Genomic DNA, 23075 nt, shown 5'->3' with positions numbered 1-23075 from the left:
GAACAGGGGTCTTCAAACTTGGCCCTTTTGACTTATGGATTTCAACTCCCAGAATTCCTCAGCCAGCATGCCTGGCTGATCCACAAAGTCATAAAAGTCATAAAAGGACCAAGTTTGAAGACCCCTGCTCTAGAAGCATTGAACTGCAACCCCCAACCAACTTAAATCTTCCATCAGTTTGGATTTTGGCATTTTTTTCATTTGGGTGAAAAAAAAAATAGCCCTATCTTTTGATAGTGATATAATTCTTAATGGTACTTTGTTCTGAAACAAAGCTGAACTACACTCTCTTCTGTTCAGACTCTGTAATGACACTTTTTGCCCCAAAATATAAAATGAAGCCAGAGGATGAAAGTTGTACAAAGATGTATACAACTCTGAAATGCTATTAAAACTTCATAATGCTCTAAAACATATTTTTGATATTTGTTGAATATCTGGAGTGACTGCCTTTTTTAAAAAAAAATCACACTCCATTAACCTTCCCCCATACAACTTTTTTTTACAAAAATCTAGCAACCATTCTGCCTCAAGTGCTTTCCATTTTTTAACAGGCTACTTCAGCATTTTTTACCCAAAGCCTAGCTTTGGTTGACCTTAATCAGGTGTAAGCATTTATTTTGCAGCTACTTAAATTCTATATTTTTTTTCTTAATACTTCTCAAAGCCTGGATGCAACATGGCCCAATGATAACCCAGAATTTCCCTTGTTGATGTTGTCAGATGCGAAGTCGTGTCCGATCCCTCACGACCCCCATGGACAACGTTCCTCCAGGCCTTCCTGTCCTCTACCATCTTCTGGAGTCCATTTAAGCTCACACCTACTGCTTCAGTGACTCCATCCAGCCACCTCATTCTCTGTCGTCCCCTTCTTCTCTTGCCCTCAACCTTTCCCAGCATTAGGCTCTTCTCCGATGAGTTTCCTTAAGGATCAACTATCTCGGGAATCCTCTACTGCTAGCAAATCTTGTTACCAACGCAAATCAGAGCTCATCAGGGTATCACAAATCACGGCAACCTACTTTTCTGCCCAAAGATGGAGGAATGGCTGCAAAAAAAGAACTTGATCAATCTTTATTACTACACACCATTACTATTATATAGTAAGTATAGTAGACTTCCTACGCTTCTAAGTTTTCCATTTCTTTAATAGCATCAAAGCTAGCTTTAACTTACTACGCTTCTAAGTTTTCCATTTCTTTAACAGCATCAAAGCTGAAGACCCAGATTGTTGGGGGCAATAAGCTGACTTTGTAATAATGCCGCTTGGGGGGGGGGGCAAAAGCCCTAATAAGCAGGCATATACATAGAATGAAGGCTATTGCTAAGCACATTGGTTTGTGCTTAAATTGTAAGCCGCCCTGAGTCTTCAGAGAAGGGCGGGATATAAATGGGATTTTTTTAAAAAAGTTACTTTTAACTTACTATGCTTCTAAGGTTCCCATTGCTTTAATAGCACCAAAGCTAGTTTTAACTTCTCCAAACCATTTTTATTTTGGTTTTCAGAAAACTTTTTTTTTAACATTTGGAATTGCCTGATTCACAATTTTCCAAACTCGATTTTGATTTTTGAAGCAAATCCGGAACAGGAGAGACAAGAGCAGAACGTGGATCTTGCGGTCTACCCTGTTCAGTTTGTAAGCAAATCTACCGAATTTAACCGGGCTAAGCCGCACTTCCTCCACGCGTGGACCTTGGAGTAAGGCTCAGACATTAAAGATAGGCTTATAAGGGCATTTATCGCCGTTATTTCTTCCGCCTCGCTCCTATTCGCAGCTCTCTCATTGCTGCTGCTGCCACGAAGACCCCTGCCTGCGCCTCTATCTCTAGCCCAGGGGTAGGCAAGCTCGGCTCTTGTAGGGCTCATGGACTTCAACTCCCAGAATTCCTGAGTCAGCGCAGCTGACTCAGGAATTCTGGGAGTTGAAGTCCATGAGCCCTACAAGAGCCGAGCTTGCCCACCGCTGCGCTAGCCTCGCATCTACCTCCCCTTCCCTCCCCCCCCCATCCCAAGCCGTCCGGAATCGATTCGCTCTGCCAATCAGGCGCGCTTTTGCGCATGCTCCAGATGCCAGCCGAAACGTCACTTCCGTCGCGGCGGTGACCAGAGCCGGAAGCGCCCGTTGGTGTAACAGACCTGCTTGTGGTGTAGGGTCTGGTCCGGTGCCGTTGAGGGGGGGGGGAGCGTAAGTTGCCGTCGCGATGGAGGTAAGAAAAGAGGGCGCTTTTCTTCCCACCCTCTTTGCGCATGTGCGGGGCTGATCCGAAAGGGAATGAGGTGAAGTGGGCCCTCGGTCTTGGCTGGCGGGGCTGGGTTCGCCCAACACCTTACCCCAACCCCCCAAACGGTCAACTACGTATGGGAACTTAGTAGGGTGCCGCCTTAGGCGAATACTGCCGCGAGAGGATCAAAAGCAGGGGTCTTCAGAAAACTTGGCCCTTTTATGACTTGTGGACTCCAACTCCCAGAGTTCCTCAGCCAATGGGCCTGGCTGAGGCATTCTGGGAGTTGAAGTCCACAAGTCATAAAAGGGCCAAGTTTGAACACCCCTGATCAAAAGTGTAAATGCAAAATGCGAGAGGCATAGAATCAACATACCCCTTTACAATGCCTTGGTAAGGCGACACCTGGAATCCTGCATCCAGTTTTGGTCACCACAATGTAAAAACGATGTCGAGACTCTAGAAAGGGTACAGAGAAGAGCAACTAAGATGATTGGGGGACTGGAGGCTAAAACATATAGGGAACGGTTGCTGGAATTGGGTCTGTGTAGTTTAACAAAGAGAAGGACGAGGGGTGACATGATAGCAGTGTTCCAATATCTCAGGGGCTGCCCCAAAGAAGAGGGAGTCAAGCTATTCTCCAAAGCACCTGAAAGCAGGACAAGAAGCAATGGATGGAAACTAACCAAAGAGAGAAGCAACCTAGAACTAAGGAGAAACTTCCTGATAGTTAGAACAGTTAACCAATGGAACAACCTGCCTCCAGAAGCTGTCAATGCTCCAACACTGGAAGTTTTTAAGAAGAGACTGGCCAGCCATTTGTCTGAAATGGTATAGGGTTTCCTGCCTGAGCAGGGGGTTCAACTAGATGACCTCCAAGGTCCCTTCCAACTTATTATTATTATAAATTATAACATCCCGTGAAGTCTTAGTACCGCTCAGTGAGGCCACACCTGGAATGCTGCATCCAGCTTTGGTCACCCCGTTACCCAAAAAAAAAAAAAAGGATGCTGAGACTTTGGAAAAAATGCAGAGAAGAGCGACTGGGATGATTAAAAGCCTGGAGACTAAAACATATGAAGAACGGTTGCAGGATTTGGGTATGGCCGGCTAAGAGAAAAGAAGGACTAGGGGCGACATGATAGCAGTATTCCAGTGTGTGTATGTATGTATGTATATATATATACATATATTCCCCAGAAGAAGGAAGCTAAAGCCTGATGATGACGGATGGGATTCCGTCGAAACGTTGCGCCTACACCTCTAGTTCTACGCGGGGAAAAACCCGAAAAACCAAGGATCCATATGTATATATGTATATATATGTATACATACATATGTAGGGACGCGGTGGCTCAGTGGGTTAGGACGCTGAGCTTGTCGATCAGAAGGTCGGCAGTTTGGCGGGTCGAATCCTGAGTGCCGTGTAACAAAGTGAGTGCCTGTTACTTGTCCCAGCTTCTGCCAACCTAGCAGTTCGAAAGCACGTCAAAATGCAAGTAGAAAAATAGGGACCACTCCGGTGGGAAGGTAACAGCGTTCCGTGCGCCTTTGGCGTCCAGTCATGCCGGCCACATGACCACGGAGACGTCCTCGGACAAACGCTGGCTCTTCGGCTTTGAAACAGAGATGAGCACCAGCCCCTAGAGTCGGAAACGACTAGCACTCGTGTGCGGGGGAACCTTTACCTTTTTATACATATACATGTTTTCGTAGATTTTCACAGGTACAGGTATGTAGGTCTTGGCATATTCAGGTCTTTTCTCGTGTAAGATTGAGAGTGTCTTAATCTTACACTCTCAATCTTACAGGGGAAAAGACCCGAATACGCCAAGACCTACATACATATACCACTACGGTGGGAAGGTAACAGCATTCCGTGCGCCTTTGGCGTCTAGTCATGCCGGCCACATGACCACAGAGACGTCCTCGGATAAGCGCTGGCTCTTCGGCTTTGAAACGGAGATGAGCACCGGCCCCTAGAGTTGGAAACGACTAGCACGCATGTGCGGGGGAACCTTTACCTTTACCTATGTATGTATGTATGTATGTATGTATAAATTTAATAATATATATATATATTTACATATATATATATATATATATATATATATATATATATATATATATATATATATATATGTATGTGTGTGTATATATATATATATATATATATATATATATATATATATATATATATATATATATAACAACAAATTGAATTTACAAGCACAACGCTGCACTAGCCCATGAGAGAAAAGCATGGACAATGTCCTTATTATAAGCAACTCATATACCATGGCAGCTGGTATCAGATGTACAAAACCACTATATATATGAGCTTTCAGACTTGTGCTGGAGCCCATCCTCTGGGAACTTTGCTCTAACGGAATGTGTGCTTTTTTTTTCTTTTTTCAGGATGTGCAGAAGCACTCTGTCCACACTCTTGTATTCAGGTCTTTAAAGAGGACTCATGATATGTTTGTGGCTGACAACGCAAAACCTGTATTATTAGATGAAAGGAGGTAAGAAATAGAACTAGGCATTCAATGAAAAAAATAGGTTTGGTTTTGAACCCAGAACCAATACATAGTGCTTTAAAAATTCTGCCAAACTCTTCCATGTAGGTTGTGTGGTTCAGCAGAATCAAATTTAAAACATTTTGGTGGTTCTAGGTTTCAGCCGAAACAAAATGTGGGATTTTTTTTAATAGTGAATAGGGAAGACTAGTGTGTATCTCTCTTGCATCCTCCATGGGGTTTGTACACTGATCTTCTGAGTACCTTCCTTTCCTTACCTGCTCTACTGTTAGTGACTTCAGTTGTAGCATGTCTAACTGACTTGGCCTCCCCCATCTATCCCAAAGCTTCCCTTCCCCTTCCCAATCTTCCCTATATTTGAAGCCAAGGCAATCAGCAGATGGGCAAGGCAAGGCAAGCTGCCTGGAGACTAAGTGGGCTGGCCCTTTGAATATGCTATTTTTGAAACCAAGGATAGTAGCAGCTACCTCTTCCCTCCCCCCCCCCGCCATCTTTCCAATGCCTCCCTTTCCTTATCTCACAGTAGCTGCTACCACTGGCATTTATTCATGACTTGAATCCTGAAGTCTTGAATCGGTCAAGTGCTGAATACCATGGGAAAATAGAATGATTCCCCTTAATGCGGTTAAAAAAAAATTCAAGTTATTGTATGTTAAATAATCAGAATAGTTTTTTGCATTTCGTTCAAATTCAGAAATTACAAGAAAGTATTTGTATTTGAAAAAAAAATCTTTGCACCAGTTCATGGTATAAGTATGTGTATATCATACTTACTATCTGAACCTCTGAATATATGAAACTCTACTGTGATATAGTTTTATTATATAGTAAAACGTATGTTAAAAATAAAGATGTAATAAAGTGTATTTTTGTGCAGCCACAAAGTTAAGATGGCAGTTAAACTCCGTACAGAGTATAGTTCTGTGCTACATATGCCTGCATTGAAAGAGTGTGTTCGAGAGAAGGGTTCTCATGGTGTAGTAGATTCCTATGGACACAAGCAGTATCTCCAAAATCCAGGTAGGTGACAGTTACATGGGTGCATGTTTAGGTGATGGATACAGATATGACTTTAATAATCCTGAACCCTTGTTCGAGAAACACCTTTTGTAACCATATGGTCACTATCAGATAATAGTAACTATCTCTGAGTAAAGACGCTTAGGATTGTTTTATTGGATTTAAAGGATCCCCACTTTTAAAGAGAGTTGCCTGCTGGCTAAAGAGCGGTGGATTGTAACTGCCTGAAGGCTTGTCATTGACTTGATTTAAGGCAGAGATATAAATCATAATGTAATAATAGAGTATTAGATATTTTAACATACATCGGCAGAGTATCACTATCAGTTATGTAGACAAACCAAAACAATTTTCAAACCCCAAGTTAAATTAATTATAAATTAATGAAATTGAAGAGAAGAGTTAATTTGTATTTTCAGAACATGAGTTTGACTCCACTACTAATCACAAGTGGCAAGGATGAGTTCTTGTGGGTAGAGAGAGATTCTTCTTGAATTGTTAATTTATGTCCACTTGCTCAAACAATTATTTTTCTTCTGAGTCAGTGTTCTTGAAATTCTACTCAAAATAAAGTAGAATCTACGGGCTGAAGTCTACATGCACCTAGTTAAAAGAAAGAAGTATTATTTCAAATATGAACATTTTTAAACCCTTAGGTATTGTTCAGAATGTGTTTAGCATCTTTCTATTTTGCATTATGTAACTCAGTACACTATCTCAAGATATATAGTTTTCATATGCACATGTTCCATTTGTTATTATATTTTTATTTATTTTTTTATTCTTAGATATAGTCAAATGTTAACATTCTGCCATTACATCATCAATTAACATCTCTTGTTTAATTTATTTTTATTTTTAAAGTTAATCTTGTTGCTTAATTTTTTAGAATTCAAATTCATCAACATTTCCCTTTTCGTTTTTGTTTTTAAAATTGATCCATTAAATCTTCTCTTTTTCTTCCCTTGTTTAAAATGGAAGCAAATTCATGCTCTTATTTACAGGTAATCCTCAAGTTACAATTGTAATAGAACCTGTCAATTACATTAGTAACCCGAGGATTCGTTAATTGGATCGTGTTAAATGAACGTGATCCCTCCCTGCTTTCCCAATGCATTCATTAATCAAATGCGCAGGTCGTTAAATGCACATGAGGTATCTCAGGTTGACCATGGAGGGAGAAAGTGCTGGAACAGGCCGCCTACTTCAGACCACCCAAGGCCTCCCGCAACCCACTGAAACACCTCATGCTCCCTTGGGATCCCCAGAATTGCTCCAACCCCTCCCCCCTCCCATTTTGCTCCGCTGGAGACTCACCTTACAAAAAACTCCATGATCAAGTGAGCTTCTCCTTTCTGCCACAGTTTCTTTGCCTGCAATGGCAAGCTGGTTTTGGAGCACAGGGTAGCCTTAGTGAGTCTGAAGGAGCCCAAGATGGCGTCCCCAAAGGCTTCCATTCTCCATGCCAAAAGCTTTTGCTGCAGAAAACGGAGGCCTGCTGGGGCAGGAGATCACTCTTCTTCAGCTCTTCGTCCTCAATTCCAAAATCTTTTGCAAAAGGGACGGAACACTTTGTGGGGTGCAGTCTCGCGCTACTACAGGCCTCCATCCCCTTTGCCAAAAACGTTGAGAGCAGAGAATGGAGGCCTGCAGGGGTGCGATCTCACCCTTCTTCAGCTCTCGTCTTCCACTCCAAAAGTTTTTGCAAAGGGGATGGCAGACTTTGGGGGCCCAATCTCGCGCTACTTCAGGCCTCCATTCTCTTCAACAAAAAGCTTTTGCAAAAGCGATAGAGCCCTGAAGTAGTGCAAGCAGGCAGTTACACCCCTCCTGCAGGCTTCTATCACCTTTTTCAAAAGCTCTTGTCACAGAGAATGGAAGCCTTTGGGGATGGTGATCTTGCTTCTGCTTCAGTGTATTCTTGAGTTTAAAGTGTGCACATGTGTTGTGTTGGTTGAGAATCCTCTTGAGCTTTTCAGACATTTAGATAATGTATTTACACACACAAACACACACATATTCATAATGTGATTTTTCCACATTAATTATTCAGTAGAAATTCAAATGATGGTTGCAGTTTGGAATCGTCAGGGGAGTTGTATATGATTATTAAATGATTGTTTTTACTCTTCTATAAATGACTTAATACATCTCTTACTGTTTAGGAGAAGATAATGATTATTTGATAACAGGAACCCATCCATATCCTCCTGGACCAGGTGAGTAAGCTTATTGCCAAATACAGTTATGTTTAGGTGGAAATCTGTGGTATTCTAGAACAGGATCTTCAGGAAGATGTCATTGTATATTAAGGTGGAGCGTAATGATACAGATATCGATTTGAAAACAGTTTGAGTGCATCTTTTATGAAGGAATTATACAAATAATCTTTAATTGCTTTTGGTAGTATTTATGATACCTTCTGTTATCATGCCTAATAGTTTAAAGCAGGTATATCGCCACTACATTTTGAAATGTTTAAAAAGCTCGGGATACTTATAATCATAGGATTGGAAGGGAACAGAGAGTCTTTTAATTCAATTCTCTGCCCAGGGCAACATTCCTCAAACCTCCCAGGCAAATAATTGCCCAACCTTCATTTGAAAAAAACTTCAGTGATGGAGCACTTATGATTCAGCAGACATACTGTTTCACTGCTTAATAGCTCTCACAGTAAGGAAGTTTCTTAAATTTGGATCGATCTCTGTAAATACTCAAACCAAATATCTATTGGTTTGAGGTTGTCCTCCTGTCAGGGTAAAAAAAAGCCTGTGTTATTTTCCTATGATAGCTTTTACAAATATTGGAAGATTGCTATGGGTCTCCCCTCAACCTTGTCTTCTTTAGGTTAAACACACCCAGTTTTAAAAGTATTTGTAAGATTTAGCCTCTAAGCCACTCAACAACTTGCTGTCTTCTCTGCATTATTTTTTAGCTGCTCAGCAACCTAATGGAAGAATTCATCCATTATTAGACATTAACACAAACAAATAGAATACTTTAAATTAAGACAATTAGCAGGATGCCAGATATTTTTTAAACTTTTAAGCAAGGAATATATTATTTTTGTTCACTTGTCTGTTTACTACCCAGTAGATTTATATTGTTAAATTTTCTTGAATGTTGTCTCTTTTTATATAGCTTCAGAAAACCCTATTCAAATTCATGTATTATATGCATTACAAATCATAAAATTCTTTATTCTGATTTTAGTTTTTAATGTCTGCTTGAATGTTCAAGCTCCTATTTAATCTATGCAATATGAAATGAATGTTTTAATGTTTAAAAACTATTGTGAAACTGGTTTTTTTTTAAATTTAAAAACCTGATTACTTTTAATGAGTACTAATAAAACTAAGCAGTTGAAATATAGCATTAGCCATGTACACAGCCAGACTGTAGTGATTTAAAAGCATTCAAAATTAAAAAGTCTATTAAATAAAATAATAATTGAAGTGGGCGATCTTCCAATATAGAATATGTCTGTTATCAGTTACAAACTTCAGATAGAATTCCTTTGATTTCCCTGACTACATAATTGCTTGAAGAAATAATAATTGTTCCTTTATGTATTGCAAAATGAAAAATGGTACATTTATTAAATGTATAATTCATAACACAAATAAGCATTTAGTTGTTGACATTTTATTGTTCTTGATTATATTCTCTTTCCTTTTTGAAATAAGGAGTGGCTCTGACTGCAGACACTAAAATCCAAAGGATGCCTAGTGAATCAGCATCTCAGTCCTTAGCTGTGGCTCTGCCTCCTTCTCAATCCAAGTAATTATGTTTCCCTTATTAATTAGCTAAGAAACCAAAATGACATTTCAGATTCATTTGCAAGGCACAGTGACATAAAGTGGTCTTTGTTAACTCATCATGGTGTGCTCCATGTGATTATGTTCTTTGTAACTGTTTGGCAAGACGTTATTTACTGTTGATAATTTTAAGAAAAAATAAAAATAAAACAGGGACTTACATCAAACAGCAAAACAGAAGCAGCCTGTTAGTAGATACCTTTTCTGTTTCTGATGGTTTTTATGTGCCATAAAGGATCTTTTGATAAAAAGCTAGTTTCTATAGCGTCTAAAAGGGATGTGGTGTGGCTCAATGGGTTAGGGCGCTGAGCTTGTCAATCAGAAGGTCAGCAGTTTGGTGGGTCGAATCCCGAGTGCCGCGAAACAGAGTGAGCGCCTGTTACTCGTCCCAGCTTCTGCCAACCTACCAGTTCGAAAGCACGTAAAAATGCAAGTAGAAGAATAGGAACCACTACGGTGGGAAGGTAACAGCGTTCCGTGCGCCTTTGGCGTCTAGTCATGCCGGCCACATGACCACGGAGACGTCCTCGGACAAGCGCTGGCTCTTTGGCTTTGAAACGGAGATGAGCACCGGCCCCTAGAGTCGGAAACGACTAGCACGCATGTGCGGGGGAACCTTTACCTATAGCGTCTAAAGATTTATGTAACAGCCAGGACACAATCCATGAATAATCCATGAATAATACAATCCATGAATAATACAATCTTAACAGGCTTCTGTTCGGTAACCATTTCAGTTTTAACGGGATATATATATATGGATCTTTGGTTATTCGGGTTGTTCCCCGCGTAGAACTAAAGGTGTAGGGGCGACGTTTCGACGGAATCCCATCCGTCATCATCATATATATATTTTCAAGTATGCTTCTTAACTAGGCAACCTTAAAAATGTAAAGAAATAAATTGCAGTATAAATGATCTGATAACTAACTTCAGCTCATCATTACCTTGTGGCTACATTAACACTGACCTTAAAAAGGAAGAGTAGGCACACAAGGACAGATCTGTGTGGTCCAGCATCCCCCCCCCCAATAGCCAACCAGGAAGGGACACAAGTGGGACGGGTGCAATTTGCTTACTTAAGCTTCTGTGCTGTCACATTCTAAAATCTCTGGCAGATTATGCTACAATTACAACAATCTCCTGTTTAAAAAAATCCAAAATTTTCTATCACGGAATCAGATAAATCAGTTACTCAGAGTACGATACAAATTTATTCCTCGAAGACTTTAAAGAAGCACAATATTTAAATACCTTTCTGAATGTTAGAATAGGCATAGGAATAGGAATGAGAAGAATGGAATGGAATGGAATGGAAATAATAGAATAGAATAGAATAGAATAGAATAGAATAGAATAGAATAGAATAGAATAGAATAGAATAGAATAGAACAGAATAGAATATGGAGTGGAATAGAATAGAATAGAATTAGAATAGAATAGAATAGAATAGAATAGAATAGAATAGAATAGAATAGAATAGAATAGAATAGAATATGGAGCAGAATAGAATATGGAGTGGAATAGAATAGAATTAGAATTAGAATTAGAATAGAATAGAGCTGGACGGGACCTTGGAGGTCTTCTGGTCCAGCCCCCTGCTCAAGTAGGAGAACCTACACCATCTCATATAGCTATACCATTATTAGAGAAGGAGACATCCAGCTGTCCTAGGTGGAAGACATATCTAGAAGACCTGCGCCCTTTCTGCTAGTTCTTGAAAGACCTACTCCAGGTCTTCTTTTTTTTTATTCGTATCTCCAGCACTCCTTTTGGACATTTACTCTTCCATTAGCAACACAGGTTATAAACCATACTTGCCTCAATGAATGTGCATCTATTTTGTGTGTCTTTGGTATTATGACAAGTACGGGTGTAAACAATAATGCAAGATAATAGTGAAAATTTTTGCAAAGCCTAAGGCTCCTGAAATACTATGGAATCTTAACAGTCATGATTAAAATGTTGCTACTTATTACCAGTTTTGCTGGAGTGTGATCTGAACATGTTTGCTTGTTCTTCGCTAACGTGATATTCCAAAGGTTTTCTTGAGTAGGTGTATTGTCAAGTCATATACAGAGTCAGCACTCTGTTAATTCTTTATGGAGGTAATAAGCCCACATCATTTTTTTTCTCTTTTCAGAATAGAATCAAATAGAACTGCTGCTGGTGTAGGTGATATATATAGACACGCTGGGATTCCTGAGCGTTCACAGCCTCCGGGTTTGACTATGGTAGGTTTCAGTAATAGGGACCCTCTCGTGCAAAATAATAATAATAATAATAATAATAATAATAATAATAATAATAATAATAAGAAGAAGAAGAAGAAGAAGAAGAAGAAGAAGAAGAAGAAGAAGAAGAAGAAGAAGAAGAAGAAGAAGTTGTTGAAGTTGGAAGGGGCCTTGGAGGTCATCTAGTCCAACCCCCTGCTCAGGCAGGAAACCCTATACCATTTCATACAAATGGCCATCCAGTCTCTTCTTAAAAGCTTCCAGTGTTGGAGCATTCACCGCTTCTGGAGGCAGGTTGTTCCACTGGTTAATTGTTCTAACTGTCAGGAAGTTTCTCCTTAGTTCTAGGTTGCTTCTTTCCTTGACTAGTTTCCATCCGTTGCTTCTTGTCCTGCTTTCAGGTGCTTTGGAGAATAGCCTGACTCCCTCTTCTTTGTGGCAGCCCCTGAGATATTGGAACACTGCTATCATGTCCCCCCTCACCCTTCTCTTCGTTAAACTACACATACCCAATTCCAGCAAATTAATCAGATTATATTCTAGTCTTCTAATGAGCTAGAAAGAGCATAGACTTTTGTGACAGAATTATATTATAGGCCCCTCTGAGAGTAGTTCAGTGAAGAAAAAGATATGATGTGATGTTTGTTTAATTTATAGGCTCTGATGGAAGCTGGTGGGAATAAAAATTCTGCATTAATGGCAAAAAAGGCTCCAACAATGCCAAAACCACAGTGGCATCCACCATGGAAACTATACAGAGTAAGTAGTAAATATATTAGAACTGTTTATTGCCAGATAAATAGTTTGTTAAATGTTGGACTAGTTTAGATGGGAATACAAAACTATGATGAGATTATTAGAAGAATTAAGATTATTCTGACCTTGAATTCAGTTACTATTACTCCTACTTCAATATGCTTTAGGCAAGTTGGAAACACCTATAAATAAACTAACAGCATTCTGATTAAAGTTTATTGACTGAATCAAGGTCAAATCATATTTTTGTCCTGTCTTGTTCTAGTAAATCATCACTCAGTAGCAATTTCTGTGACTTAAAATTTGAAGTAATGTTTCTAATCACTTCAAAGTAGCAGAGAAGAGAGCAAAGAGAGATTGATGTAGAAACTCATTCCAACTATTTTTAGTTTAGTTTAGCTTGGTCTTGTGTGGAATACTATTGGCAGAACTGTCAGAGTGACTGGAACCATTTTTTTTAAAAAGGCCCCATTCTTTAGAACTTCATGGAAACATATTGTATGTGGAGCCCCTTAGAAGCATCTAATTCATTACACACATGTACACAGTAACTGACTTGCTCGTTTATTGTCTTTAGCATTAGTTAACTAGATACTTCTACAAAATGGTGTGACAACTATAGTAGGCAAGGCAGCACATTCTTAAATACAGTCCAAACAAAATTAACACAAGTTCATTTTAAAATTGAAGAAAGACATGGACAATTCATCTTTGTTTATACCATCAAGGAGGGAACTTAAAAAGATGAAAATGATGCAACTTGGGGGGGGGAACAAAGCTCCAAAGTTTAACTAATATAGTACTGACTCTTTTAATATAGCTCTATGCATTATAGAGACAAAAGCTGTTGCAAAGGAATTTGCCCTAGAGGGCAGTAACAAAAATAATCTTATTTTGAATAAAATTTGAAATTACAAAGTCTTAAGAATTCCTGATCGTGGCTGGATATGCTGTGCTGGAGCAGTGTAAGAGCCCTGGTGGTGCAGTAGTTAGAATGCAGAATTGCGGGAATTTGATCCTGAGCAGCTCAGGATTGACTCGGCATTCCATCCTTCCGAGGTTGGTAAAATGAGGACCCAGATTGTTGGAGGAAATACACTGACATTTTAAACTGCCCAGAGAGTGTTGTAAAGAGCGATACATAAGTCTTACTCGGTATTGCTATTTGTACATAATGATAATCCTAATTTAGTGCAGAACTGGGCAACCTGCATCCGATAGGTTTTGCAATTTACTTTGGAACCCCATAGTCATTATTCATTGAACACTGGCAACGTTACACTTACTGATAAATTTGAAGCCAAAGAAACTTTTTGTTATGTAACTGCTTTAAGCTGTCAGGGTTGATATTTTATCTAAATTGATAAGCTATAACTTTTTTAGGTTATCAGTGGACATTTGGGATGGGTGAGATGTATTGCAGTTGAACCAGGAAATCAGTGGTTTGTTACTGGCTCTGCTGACAGGACTATAAAGGTGAGATGTTGGCTTAATTGTAGTCCAGTACTTTTTGTATTATTTCAGTAATATACTTCATAATAGTGCTTTAGTAATATCCACTTCAGAATATTTTATTATTCTCTATCTTTGCCTAGAGGGACGCGGTGGCTCAGTGTGTTAGGACGCTGAGCTTGTCTATCTGAAGGTCGGCAGTTTGGCGGGTCGAATCCTGAGTGCCGCGTAACAGAGTGAGCGCCTGTTACTCGTCCCAGCTTCTGCCAACCTAGCAGTTCGAAAGCATGTAAAAATGCAAGTTGAAAAATAGGGGCCACTACGGTGGGAAGGTAGCAGCGTTCCGTGCGCCTTTGGCGTCTAGTCATGCCGGCCACATGACCATGGAGACATCCTCGGACAAGCGCTGGCTCTTCGGCTTTGAAACAGAGATGAGCACCGGCCCCTAGAGTCGGAAACGACTAGCACGCATGTGCGGGGGAACCTTTACCTTTACCTATCTTTGCCTATAGGCCAAATTGTTTAAGTCTGTTAGTATTCCCAAACTGGGATTAGTATAGTAAACTATTTTTCCAGTCTTTCTACCATCATGAATATGTATTTGTATTCTACTAAGAACTTTGAGATGTGGCTCAGTTAGAATAACAGATGTCTATGTGGGTTATTTCAAAGAACATCAAAGATGTACTTTTCTCATTACAGATTTGGGATCTTGCAAGTGGCAAATTAAAACTGTCTTTAACAGGACATATTAGTACAGTTCGAGGTGTAATAGTCAGTGGAAGAAGTCCTTATCTTTTCTCATGTGGGGAAGATAAGCAGGTGAAATGCTGGGATCTTGAATATAATAAGGTAACTAAAAGAACTTGAAACAGTTGGAATCTTTCAGCAGTGTAACGATAATGGAACATTCAGTGCTGATTGCAATATGTTTACGTCCAGGTTATTAGGCATTACCACGGCCACCTAAGTGCTGTGTATGGTTTGGATTTGCATCCAACAATAGATGTGCTTGTAACTTGTAGCAGAGATTCAACAGCCCGTGTAAGTAAAGCAGAAATATTTATTTTTTTATTTATATGTGTGTGTGTGTGTGTGTTTGTCCCTGTGGAAACTAATATTTATACTCTCTTAAAAATCTTCAAATTCTACTAATTTTAGTCAATCAATTAAGGATGCTGTAGCCCCAGTATCCCAGGGGACACAACTGAATGCACTGGGTTACTTTTGCAAAATAATCAAATTTGTACTGTTTAATACTTGTGTTTTAAGGGTTGAGAGTAGAAATAAGAGAGATCTCTGGGGCTGCAAACTGTTGTAATCCATGCTTTATTCATCAAAGGCTTACAAAAATAAGCTGAGCAGCTTCAGTTCTCCTTACAATAACAAACCATGCCAGTGGCGGGAAGTGCTTGTGTGTTCCTGTTATTTTCCTATACAAATACTGTTCTTACCCTAGATGGGAGTTCATAATGATACTAAGGTCAGCAGGATCCTGAGCGATAATGCTCATAATTATAAACAGATGGTAAAGTTTGTTTAATAAAGATTGTTTATAACCTTTGTATTGTTGTACTTAATTGTTCAAATTTATGATCTTATTAGATCTGGGATGTAAGAACAAAAGCTAGTGTGCATACATTGTCAGGACACACGAATGCTGTGGCAACAGTGAAGTGCCAAGCAGCAGAGCCACAGATTATCACAGGTATGATGAATGCTGCTTCTTAAAGTGGAACATAATTCACTTAAGTCGATCCTATAGCCAACTTGCACGCAGTTGCTTGTGGCTTAATAAAATGCTTCCATTTGTTGCGTTCTAGTTGAGCATTTGTAGCTTTCAAAAAATGAAATCATTTTAAATAATTCTGCATATAGCTAAGATCTCTGGCTATAAACTAGTATAAATGCCCAGAATTTTTTTTTAAAAAATAGACTGAGAGCATGAGAATCTTGAATGCTTTTCAGAGTTGTTAATTGGATTGCAGCTAGCACTTATGCAGCAGGCAAATAAATTGGTTAAGTTTTGAAAAACTGTCTTACAAAGGAGGAGAAAGTCTTTCAGAAAAATCATCTCTTTACTGCTTTGACCATATGAATAAGGCCCACAAGTGAACTAGAATATATACATGCCTCTGCAGCAGTTCCAATTGTGGCTCCTGGGACAATCCCTGAACCTATGGTAGAACAGAGAAGGTGCTCTTCTGCCAACGTCATAATTGTCATCAGCAGCATGCTGTATGATCTCTCTATTGCTGTAGCATTGAGTGGGGTGCCGGAAGTAATACCAGTATCTCTACCATCTTTCTTACCTGAGTAAGACTCAAAGCAGTGGGAAGATTTTCAAGTGCAGGGGAAACAAACATTAAGGAAAAACAAATTATGGTCAAAGTATATATCTCTATTACTCTTTAAATTTTATTTCTACACTGCAGGAAGTCATGACACCACCATACGCCTCTGGGATTTGGTAGCAGGAAAAACACGGGTCACGTTAACAAATCACAAGAAATCGGTTAGAGCCGTGGTCTTGCATCCAAGACAGTAAGATTTGCTGTGTTATTTTTTTTTTAAAAAAAACAGGCTTTTAAAAACGTAAATATACCATTTTTTAGTACAGATAGGTCAGGCTACTATTTATTTAGTTACATTTATATACCGCCCTATTCCCTGAGGACTCAGGGCGGTATATACTAGTCATGAGTTCAATACTGTGCTGCCTATTTAAGGCAACAATAGGTTTAATTTGTTCCAGCAGTTGTAACTATGAGAACAATGTATTATGGCAATGTTACATGACCTTGTGAGCTTTTGATCATTGCTTGAAATTTTCCTTCATCAAGGCCAGAGGGTTTGTGTGCAAAAGTTGGTCTTATGTATAGCATAACAAGATTATATAACATTAAAGCTGCCATCTTGTACATGCTTACTTAGATTCTTGTTTCACTAAAATCAGTGAGGAAGACTTTGGTGTTTTATTCTTAGATTTAAATAATTCATTTCATTACACAGATGAAGGCAGTATGCCTTCTGCTGTCTTTGTTCCCCTTTTACATCTCAGAGTGGTTAGATTTGCAAACTAAGCCATAAGATGATTTGTTTCATTTAGACTTAACACCTAAACTTCCTGTGGCTTCTAAAATTATTAGAAAGTACTTTCTAATGTTCTTACCAAATAGAGCTATTGATTTATCAGAAAATACCTTCTAACATGATACTGACTGAATAGAACTGTTCTATGTGGGAAAATATGTGATCTACTTTGGTGGATTATTCCCATACAGTAAATCTTTGATTTTATGTTCTTTGAGTAAAGTACCCGGAGGCAGGATGGCTCACTAGTAAAAGATACTGAGTTTGTCAGTTGGGAAACTGACAGTCCAGGTTCAAGACCCGAGTGCTGTGGAATGGGGTGAGCTCCCGTTCCTGCCTCAGCTCCTACCCACCTAGCAGTTCAAATGTGAATAGATTAATAGGGGCTGCTTCAGTGGGAAGGTAATAGCATTCCGTGTGGCTTTGGCATATAGCCATGCTCCCCACGTGACCACAGAAAATGGCTTCAGGCAATCGGCTAAGACAGGGCTTTTCAACCAGTGGTACGGGTACCACCTGTGGTACATTGGCACCTGGCAGGTGGTACACAACCATCCTAGAAAAGTGGTAGCGGGGGAGGGGAATGAGCTAAACCGGTGGCAGCACCGCACAAGCCTGAGCGAGAGACGGCTGGAGCTGCAGGGCTGTCAGGGTTCAGCAGAAGCTGGAGCTCGACACTGATCCTGGTGCTTCTGCTGAGCCCAGAAGAAGCGCCAATCAGCTGGAATGTTGCAGCATCTCCAGGGTCTTGTGATTTATATTCAGATGCTTGGCAACTGATTCATATTTATGATGGTCACAGTGTCCCAGGGTCCTGTGAAGTGACCAAAACCTGCTGCAACCACTCAGCAGACGGGGGGAATAAAAATCAAACACTACCCCTACCCCACCCCTGCTGCCAATCCTCAACTGAAATGCTCACAACAATGAAAACTTCAGACAGGAGGAAGAGCGCCTCTGGGCAGGCAGGCAGGTGTCTTGCTCGGCTGTGGCTTGGGGGACACTTTTTTCAGTGCCATTGTAACTTTGAACAGTCACTAAGCGAACTGTTGTAAGTTGAGGACTACCTGTACTTCATCACTTTTTTTTTTTTTTTGGTCGTCAAGTTTTTGACACCTTGCCAGGCGACTGGTGGTACTCGGATGTTGCCATATCCTAAAAGTGGTGCAATGGGTGAAAAGCCCTGGTCTAAGAAATGAAGGTGAACACCATGCCATAGAGTAGGACATGACTGGACAGTGGAAATCTACATTGGACAATATCTATATGCCATATCTTTCCATGTATTATACAAGCCCATCTTATACCGAATAAAACAAACATATATAAATTTTCCTTCCTCTTTTATGTATGTATAATTTCCCATTGACGTTTAACAATATTTGGCTTTTAACAGACATCCTACCCCTTATTAATCAGTTACTTTGTTTCCAAACAAGCAGTCTATGGTGCTTAAATTACAGGGTGAGGAACTTAGGCTTTCTAGTTGCTCAATGTCAAGTTCCGTATAGTTTTTACTATTAATAATGTGAGCTGAGATCCCTGGAAGTTGTAATTCAAAAATATATGGAAAGCCAAGTTTCTTTTGTCACCATAAATAATTCAGAGGAAATAGTTTAACATTGAAAGTGTAATTTTCTGTAAACTTTAATTATTGATTGATAAAGTTACCAGGGTTTATTACAGTTTCAATGTAATAAACCCTGGTAACTTTTAACAACCAATAATTAAATACTGATTAATTAGGCATCCCAACAGTTACTAAGATCTTAGTATATATTTTCTTACAGATACACATTTGCATCTGGGTCTCCAGATAACGTAAAACAGTGGAAATTCCCTGATGGAAATTTCATCCAAAACCTTTCTGGCCATAGTGCAATTATCAATACGTTGGCGGTGAACTCAGATGGAGTCCTGGTTTCTGGAGGTAAATTAAAATTTACATATGATTTCAAAACAAATTCTGTTTTGCTATTATGCACTGTAAGACTCATGAGACAGCACTGCCTTTTGTGTGCTATTCTAAAGCTCTGATTATTTAGAACTTATTGCCAGACTTATTGATTACCATGAACACATACAGACATCATTGCTGGAAGGATTTAATATAGGTTTTCAATTTATTTTGGCCCTTAATTTTTGGAACGGTAACCTGTGACTCTACACAGGATGTTAATATCCATCGTGTCTAACCAGTAACCATGCAGTGCCACTGAGAATCCATTTTTTCTTTTTTTACTTCTAGTTTAAAATGTTCTTGCCCAAGTTTCAGCACCTTCAGATTTTCCTTCATAAAGGTTAAAGTGAATTTATTTACTTCACATTCTGGTACTTGCTGAAATCTGTTGAATCTTCCCAAAGCTAACAATTGTGCTGCCCATTATGCCAGTTTTTCAATTTTTTCTCCGTTAACACAGCCATACACACTTATTTCAACAAATGTTTGCAGGGTAGTAATTCCCTTTTTCAGCTTCTGGTATTGCAAACTGCTTTAAAAACAGATTTGGAGCAACATTTGGTTTCTTTTGGAACTGAATGAAATAATTAAAAAATATTAACCCAATGCTTAGTTATATTTTTATATTAAAAGCAATATATATTTGTTGTACAGCCATGTTCTTAGGAGAGCTTTCAGTGAAAGCAAATTCAAGCCCATTTAAATATGTACTCCAGGAGAAATGTTAAAGCAAGTTTAGCCTAACACAAGAAACAGAGATAATATAAAAGATTTCTACATGATGCCAGTACTTTAGCAGAGGAATTCTGGGAAGTTTCCCCCCCCCTGGGCTTTCTAGTCAGCCCTCCTAGGTACTCTAGTGTTATGTTTGGCTATAATTCCCATTGTGTATACAACCCAGTACTTGAAAGTGGGCAAGACTAGGAGACTATCTGCAATATATATTAACTGCAGATAGCAAGCATATGTAATATCAGTACAAGTTGCAGGAAACTAAAATGCCATATTTTAGTAGAACCCTTGTAATGTTTAATTTTTTTTCTAGAAGTCAATCCTAGTGAAATCAAAGGGGGATAGAGATGCATTGTGAATCCTATTACGTATGAATTGTGTGGATGCAAACAGATCTGGTGGATAAAAGTCTTCGGAATAACTATGCTATATACTTGAATTGTAACTTTGAATAAATATGCCAGTGTTTTATTTTCAGCTGACAATGGTACAATGCACCTTTGGGATTGGAGAACTGGGTACAACTTCCAGAGGGTGCATGCAGCTGTGCAGCCTGGCTCTTTGGACAGTGAATCTGGAATATTTGCTTGTGCATTCGACCAATCTGAAAGCAGACTTCTTACAGCTGAAGCTGATAAAACTATAAAAGTCTACAGAGAAGATGATACTGCGGTATGTGGGATCTTTTTTAATAATATTTTACAGCATAAAACTTAAAAGATACATTTAGTACACGTATTCTGAAATTAATCTCAAAAATGTATTTAAAGCCGAACTGTAATTAAATAAGGTTCACAAACAACATTTTACACAGGTGGAAACATTTTTTTTAAAAAAATGGGCTTTATAAGTTGAGTTCAGTTGCCTGTCCAGTAGAAGCTGTCCAGTAACAGAATAAAATAAATGCTTTTGTAGTCTGTTCTTCAATTTTAATAGAGTAACTGTGAGAACAGTATAGGTGGTCAGATAATTTATTCAGTTTGGCAAATATGTATTTATGGTTGTATTTTAAAAGTAGTGAACTATACTTTATAGAACATTTTTACGTATATCCACTCATAAGAAAGATCAACTTAGTTTTGTGAAATTTATTTCCAAGTAAATGTTTGAGATTTCAACCTTCCTTTCACATTTAGTATAGCAGTACGTAGTGATGTATAACTGGTTGTTAATTCTGGTAGCTCACAAATGACAAGAAATCGCCCTTAGACTGTTTAGCAAAATATCTGATTAATGAAAACAATAAAATAGAGTACTCACTTTCAAAAACAATTTTAATTCTTCTGTTTCTTAATTGATGCTGTGGTTTATGTGAAATATTTCAATGGGACTATTTAAATCCTTTTCCCAGACTATTAATCGTGGATAACCTGAAATGAAATAGGAAATAAATCCATTTGTGCTTTTTTATGTTTCCACACCACTAGTGACTTTCTATAGCCATTAAAATTTAAAAAAAGAAATGGGGAAAATTGATACAGAAGATATGGCATTAAGTTCCTCCTCAGCTTATTTTCGATTAATTGGGAAGTTAGTACAAGTAACTGTTCTAAATAAGAAATAACAATGTAGTCTCAATTAGCATATCATTTGGGATTGTATTCAGAAATTCACTAGAGCCAGTCTTAGGAAATATGTAACTGTAGCATATGCAAAGTTAGAATTGGGTTAGAACTCTTTTTTTTTTTCCTTTATTCTCTCCAGACTGAAGAAACTCATCCTGTTAGCTGGAAACCTGAAATCATCAAGAGAAAACGATTTTAAACTTCCATTGATGTGCCATAATCCTGACTCTTTGTTTCGTAGCCGAAACACTGCTAAAGCCATTGCTTCAGTTTGCAGTTTTTATATTTTGTGTTGCTTTCTCCTAGGAGTTTTATCTTTTCCTCTGAAAAATCAGCTGCAATTATGATACATGTCTGAAGAAATCAGAGTACATTACATAGCAGTAGCAAACCATTAAATGTTTGCATGTCTTTCTGTGTGGATGGGAGTTAGTGGTCTTTCCTTCCATCTTCCTCTGATGAAGAAGTAATGTTTGAAATTTTGATGATTTTTTTTTTTAGAAAAATACTTATATAGTACTCTGTCCTGGGACTCTGAATGGTAAAATTGTCAAGGGAAAACAAAAGCCATTGTAGTAATGATTCACGTCCTTAATACAATGTGCTGCTTGTCAAGATGTAATGCAATACATTTCATTTCCCCTAAAAACAGAAGACTGAACTGCAGTCTCACAGGTTGAACGCGCATCATTCTGCTTGAGTCATGGTTCTATTTTTGCCTATCCCACATTGGAATCATCATTAAAATTTTATTGAAACAACCTTTTAAAAATAATCTGATGCTTGTCTCTTCCATTTTTACATACATATTTATGAAAGCTTAAAAACAAAGTGAAGGTAATAACATTGGAAAGCATACAGAATACATTTCAGAAATAGCATACGGTATGCTTTTCAGCTGAAATGAAATACCCTTGTATATGGGTGGATTTTGCTTTAAATATAGTGGCAAAGTGTTCCTTATTTTGGTTTGTGAGTGTGGCCCTAAAACAACATTGAAACTTGCTTCTGGGTAGCATGACCTCCGTAAGCTTTTCAGAAAGTTCTGTTAGGAGTGACTGGAAAAGTCATTGTGCATCTTTTTCTGTTTTGGATTTTGCTTACTACTTCAAGAATTTGTCTAACATGGACTGAAATCCTTAGCATTTTCTCCCTTCCCTCTCCTTTATTTTTGTGTGAATTGTAACGAAGACCACTTGGATATAAATGATATAATGTCTTCACTTAAACTTTCTTTAAAAAAACTGTTTAAAGTATGTATTATGTGTATGCTTGTCTTCGTTCATATGTAATATTGTCAGTAGCATGCTTGATTTGTTACTGTTATTGAGGTAATTTCCATATAACACCTGAGGCTATTGAGGATTACATTTTGATAAAAAATATGCAATTGTTGTAGAAAGCTTTTCTTACAGAGATCATATGTTACAAGTGTGTGATAATTCATTTTAAGTACCTTAAAAAGTGGAATAGTTTGCACTTTTCCTTATACCCTGACTCAGGTTGGAGTCGTGAGGCTGTGGTCCATTTCTTATATTACCAAGGTAATCAATTATACTTAATACCAAGTAGAAGTACCTAGGAATTTATGGTGCAAGTCTCTGTTAATTAAAATGACTGCATTGCATCAATACTTTTAAACATCAGCTACAGATTGTAAACCTAAATATGGCATATCACAA

At 38.5% G+C, this 23075-nt stretch overlaps 1 protein-coding gene across 2 annotated transcripts; it reads left to right on the top strand.

Annotated features, from left to right (window-relative positions):
• The first annotated feature begins 2095 nt into the window (after nucleotides 1–2095).
• On the top strand, nucleotides 2096–22154 carry PLRG1 (pleiotropic regulator 1). Of its 2 annotated transcripts, XM_083367255.1 has the most exons (15): nucleotides 2096–2208; nucleotides 4642–4748; nucleotides 5641–5783; nucleotides 7949–8002; nucleotides 9470–9563; nucleotides 11745–11835; nucleotides 12493–12594; nucleotides 13975–14067; nucleotides 14746–14895; nucleotides 14986–15087; nucleotides 15649–15751; nucleotides 16479–16587; nucleotides 18927–19066; nucleotides 20307–20500; nucleotides 21533–22154. In XM_083367255.1, exons 1-15 carry the CDS (start codon nucleotides 2203–2205, stop codon nucleotides 21590–21592), a joined length of 1548 nt encoding a protein of 515 aa, XP_083223381.1. In that variant the 5' UTR covers nucleotides 2096–2202; the 3' UTR covers nucleotides 21593–22154. The 2 variants fall into 2 exon arrangements, with proteins under 2 accessions (XP_083223381.1, XP_083223380.1); XM_083367254.1 differs by lacking the exon at nucleotides 2096–2208 and having other exon boundaries at nucleotides 4567–4748.
• Nucleotides 22155–23075: the final 921 nt, after the last annotated feature.

Source organism: Vipera ursinii, assembly GCF_947247035.1.
Source record: "Vipera ursinii genome assembly, chromosome: 7".
NCBI lineage: Eukaryota > Metazoa > Chordata > Lepidosauria > Squamata > Viperidae > Vipera > Vipera ursinii.
This window is presented reverse-complemented; position numbering and strand designations above follow the sequence as displayed.